This window comes from Myotis lucifugus, unplaced genomic scaffold (assembly GCF_000147115.1).
Source record: "Myotis lucifugus unplaced genomic scaffold, Myoluc2.0 scaffold_614, whole genome shotgun sequence".
Classification (NCBI taxonomy): domain Eukaryota; kingdom Metazoa; phylum Chordata; class Mammalia; order Chiroptera; family Vespertilionidae; genus Myotis; species Myotis lucifugus.
Genome location: NW_005871662.1, coordinates 182,111 through 185,865, shown reverse-complemented (window position 1 = coordinate 185,865; position 3,755 = coordinate 182,111). Strand labels below are relative to the sequence as shown.

General features: G+C 61.0%; 1 protein-coding gene across 1 annotated transcript in view; it reads right to left on the bottom strand.

Annotated features, from left to right (window-relative positions):
* The window catches only part of DOCK3 (dedicator of cytokinesis 3), a 141,363-nt gene that overhangs the window by 12,334 nt on the left and 125,274 nt on the right, over positions 1-3,755 (bottom strand). Inside the window, exons 39-44 of the mRNA XM_023745994.1 lie at positions 3,507-3,543; positions 2,714-2,977; positions 2,489-2,575; positions 1,751-1,930; positions 1,115-1,198; positions 898-1,014 (exon numbers count right to left, since the gene is read on the bottom strand). Coding sequence (XP_023601762.1) covers positions 898-1,014; positions 1,115-1,198; positions 1,751-1,930; positions 2,489-2,575; positions 2,714-2,977; positions 3,507-3,543 — 769 coding nt within the window. The remainder of the gene's footprint in view (positions 1-897; positions 1,015-1,114; positions 1,199-1,750; positions 1,931-2,488; positions 2,576-2,713; positions 2,978-3,506; positions 3,544-3,755) is intronic.

Here is a 3,755-nt window from a genome sequence, read left to right as displayed (position 1 = left end):
CCCCCCCCCCCCCCCCCCAGCTTTTGTGTCCCGTGCCTCCTCGCCACTTCTACCAGCGGCCCTGGGCAAATGAGAGCACAGTAACTGGGCCCTCCCCCTGGAGACCTGGCAGCCAGCTTGTCTAGCAGGAGGCTTCTCTACAACACTGGGGTCACCCCATGGTTGAACATGGGGTGAGGGATGTGAACAGGGGTTCGAGACCATGTGAGCCCTATTCTCAGCCAGCCAGCATTCCCTGTGAGACCCCTGGAGGGAAAACAGTCCTGGAAGACAGGCCCTGCTTCTGCTTGTGAGCAGGAGTCCTTGGGCCAAGCCCTGCCGTGGAGGCCCGAGAGCCAGGCCAGAGTCAGGGAGACCTGGCCCTGAAGCAGAGCCAGGTCCTGAGCCAGCCCAGGGCCGGCCTGGCCTCTCTGAGCGCAGCCAGTATGCACGTACTCTCCACCCCAGGCGTCCTCAGATGTGAGCCTGGGTCACCAGACATGTTGGAGGGAGAGGGGAGGAAGGCACCTGGAGGGGAAGGGTAAAGAGAGGGAAGAGAAGCCAGAGAGGGAGGGAGGGAGCGTTGGGGGAGGGGATGGAGACGGGGAGGGAGAGAGGAGAGAGGGGAGAGTGGGCTGGCTTAGGCTATGCCTTACAGCTTTAGGTTCTTGGATGAAAAATAGCTCCAAAGTGATCTCTACATGTACTTTGGCTCTTGTCCTCGTGTATGGAAACCTCTTTTCAGGGCACAGTACCTTGAAACAATGTTCTTTGCCCTTGAATCTGACGCCTCCTTAGGGAGGGAGTGAATGAGGGGCTCGGGCCTCCCCCCCTGGACAGAATGCCCACTCTGCGGGGAGACAGCTCCCGAGTGGACCTGGTCCCATAGCAGCAGGGGCAGCGCAGGCATCAGCTCACATGGTAGAGACTGGCCCGCATCATCTGGAACTGATCGATCAGCTTCTTGTGCAGAGGGCGCATTTCCGGGTGCACAAACTTCTCGTGAACTGCCAGCCCGACTCCAAGGATGTGGACCTATCAGGGGACAGACCACGCCGCTCTGTTAGCAGGGAGCAGTCTCCTGGGCGCACAGCCTTCCCTCCTGGCCGCTGGCCCCGAGCCCTGCGAGACGTACCTGCTCCTGCATGAGCTCCTTGAGCTGGGCTATCTTCTCAGCATCCCCGGGGTGCTTGGTGATGTAATCTTTATCAAAGAAGGCCTGAGAAAGGAAAGGCCACTCAGGAAGACGCTCCCAAGATGCACTTAGATGGGGCCTAGAGCGGTTGAGTCTGAGGGGCCACCTGAAAGGCTGTGGGGCGGCCCCTCACAGGGATGCACCCCACACGCCTCAGTGGACTGCTTGGCCCTCCTGCAGTCACAGGTGCCTGTAGTGTCTGAGGCCTGATGGCGGCTAAGTCACCTAAGCCGAGACACTCGTCCTGCCCTTCGGGGCTGGATGGCCTGGAGGGCAGGCCAGGCTGGTCGCCAGGGGGAGTGTGGGGTTAGGGTCTTAGCCAGCCCCCAACTCACTTCTTGTGAAGGGCTGGCTTCAGGACTCCTCTTGGGGCCGCTTAACATGGCTCCCTAACCAGAAGCTTCCTAATCTGGAGAGTTCAGAGAATAAAAAGGAAGGGCCCTCCCAGCGCTGTGCCACAGCCACAGGGAGGGGAGCCGACAGCCTGCCCCAGGACCCCTTAGCCAGCGAGGCAGAGCGGAGAGGGGGACTGGGAAGCTGTCCTGGGAGGCGGGGCTGTGGGGGCGCCCCCCTCACCTCCTGGTAGCGCGCGATGCCTCCGTTGACCGCAGCGTCGATGACGCCGTTCAGGCACATGCTGAGCAGGTTGATGTTGCCGTGCACCTGCTTGTGCTGGTACTGGCCGATCAGGGCCCGAAGCTCCTGGTTCTTGTTCTCCACAACCTGGATGGCATTCTCCAGGGGGCTCACCTCCACCTGGGCACACAGGACACGGCATGGGCACAGGCCCAGCAGCCCCCCATCACAGGCCCTGGAAGCTGCTTCCCGCCTGGCTCCTGTGGACGGGACCCCGGGCCCTTTGGCGTGAGAAGGGGAAGAGCACAGGGCTGAGGTCAGAGAGCGGAGGGCACTTCCTCCCTGTGAGCGGGAGCCTGGAGGGGTGCTGCCTCGTGGTGGAGGCCTGAGAGCAGGTGCAACAGCCCCGCACAGGAGGGCCCGCAGGGCCTAGGCGGGCGGCGGACCACAGCTCGCTCTTTCTCCAGCCCTTAGAGCAGGGGTCCTCAAATTTTTTAAACAGGGGGCCAGTTCACTGTCCCTCAGACCGTTGGAGGGCCGGACTATAGTTTAAAAAAAAACTATGAACAAATTCCTATGCACACTGCACAGATCTTATTTTGAAGTAAAAAAACAAAACGGGAACAAATACAATATTTGTATTTGCATGTGGCCCGCGGGCCGTAGTTTGAGGACCCCTGCCTTAGAGAAAGTTCCCGAAGCCGGGCCGAGGAGCAGCCCCATCGCCGCATGGCTCACCAGTTCCCGCCTCTCCACCTCGAACCACCGAGAGATGCCAGGCAAGCTGTGTGTCAGGGTCAGCGTGGTGCGCTCGATCCACAGGCTCTGCGGGGCGGGCACAGGCAGGGACAGGTGTTAGGCCACCTTGGCCGCACCGCCTGCCTGAAGGATGACGCAGTGACCAGGTCCCGGTGCGCGGAGCCTGCCCTGGTCACTGATGCTGCCCGCTTCCCAGTCTGTCACCTTGAATTCGTTCTCCTTGTCCTTGGGGCCTTTGTGGAAAGGCCTGTCGTACCGGAACTTCCGCACATTATTGACGCGGTAGAAGCTCTTGACGCGATCCGGGACCCTGTCCATCTGCAGGACATCCACGCAATCTGGAATGGGCGTCACCGCATAGATCTGCAAGTCTGCGCAGGAAGTGAAGGGGAACCCAGATCTGCCAGAGGTGAACCTGAGTGGCTGGCCCACGTCACCCCCGAAGGAGGAGCATCGCAGCCTCTGTCCCTGATGGAGGAGGTGACAGCCCTCGGGGGTCAGACCCAGTCTGACCCGAGCCCTTCCCCGAGGCCACGTGTCTCCCGAGCACTCAGCCAGCTGAGCTGTCAATGCCAAGTGCACTCTGGTGCCCTCTAATCCAGAAGGAGAAGGGCCAGGAAAATGAGGTGCCCACAGGAGTGAGAGAGTTGCCGGGGCCTGGGTATGCCCACTGTAAGTGAACTATTTACTGTAAAACAATCTTTTAATAAAATACTCTTTGGGGGAGAGAACCTATGGGCGTCCACCTGCCCCTCTACCCCCCGAACAAGCTACCCACTGTCATGAGGGCTCCCAGGCAGCGGTGGGAGGGCCTGGGGGCCAGTGTTTGCCTTCAGACTCCACATGCGCTCCCATCTCCTGCCCCCCCCCCCCATCCCCAAGCCCCGCCTCAGCCCCGACAGAGACTCGGGAGAGTAACAGGTGCAGGCGGGAGCGCACCAGGGCACAGACTGGGTGGTGTCCCTGTGGCAACAGTCCCAGTGGGACCCCAAGTCACCCTGTACAGGGACTGCTCCTGATCACCTAGGAAGGCCCTTCAGAGAGCAGGGTGGGGGGGGGGGTAGCAGCCAGCGGAGGGAAAAAAGGGCCTTTTGAGGCCCCTGAGGACAAAGGGCCCCCCCCGGCTAAAGGGCAGCCAGGGCCCTCCTTCTGGGAAGGCCGAATCTTCGCTAAACTGGGGGCCTGGGGATGAGGGAAATTCTCTGGTTTAAGGAACCTTGGGGAAACCTAGACCTCCAAGGCCCAA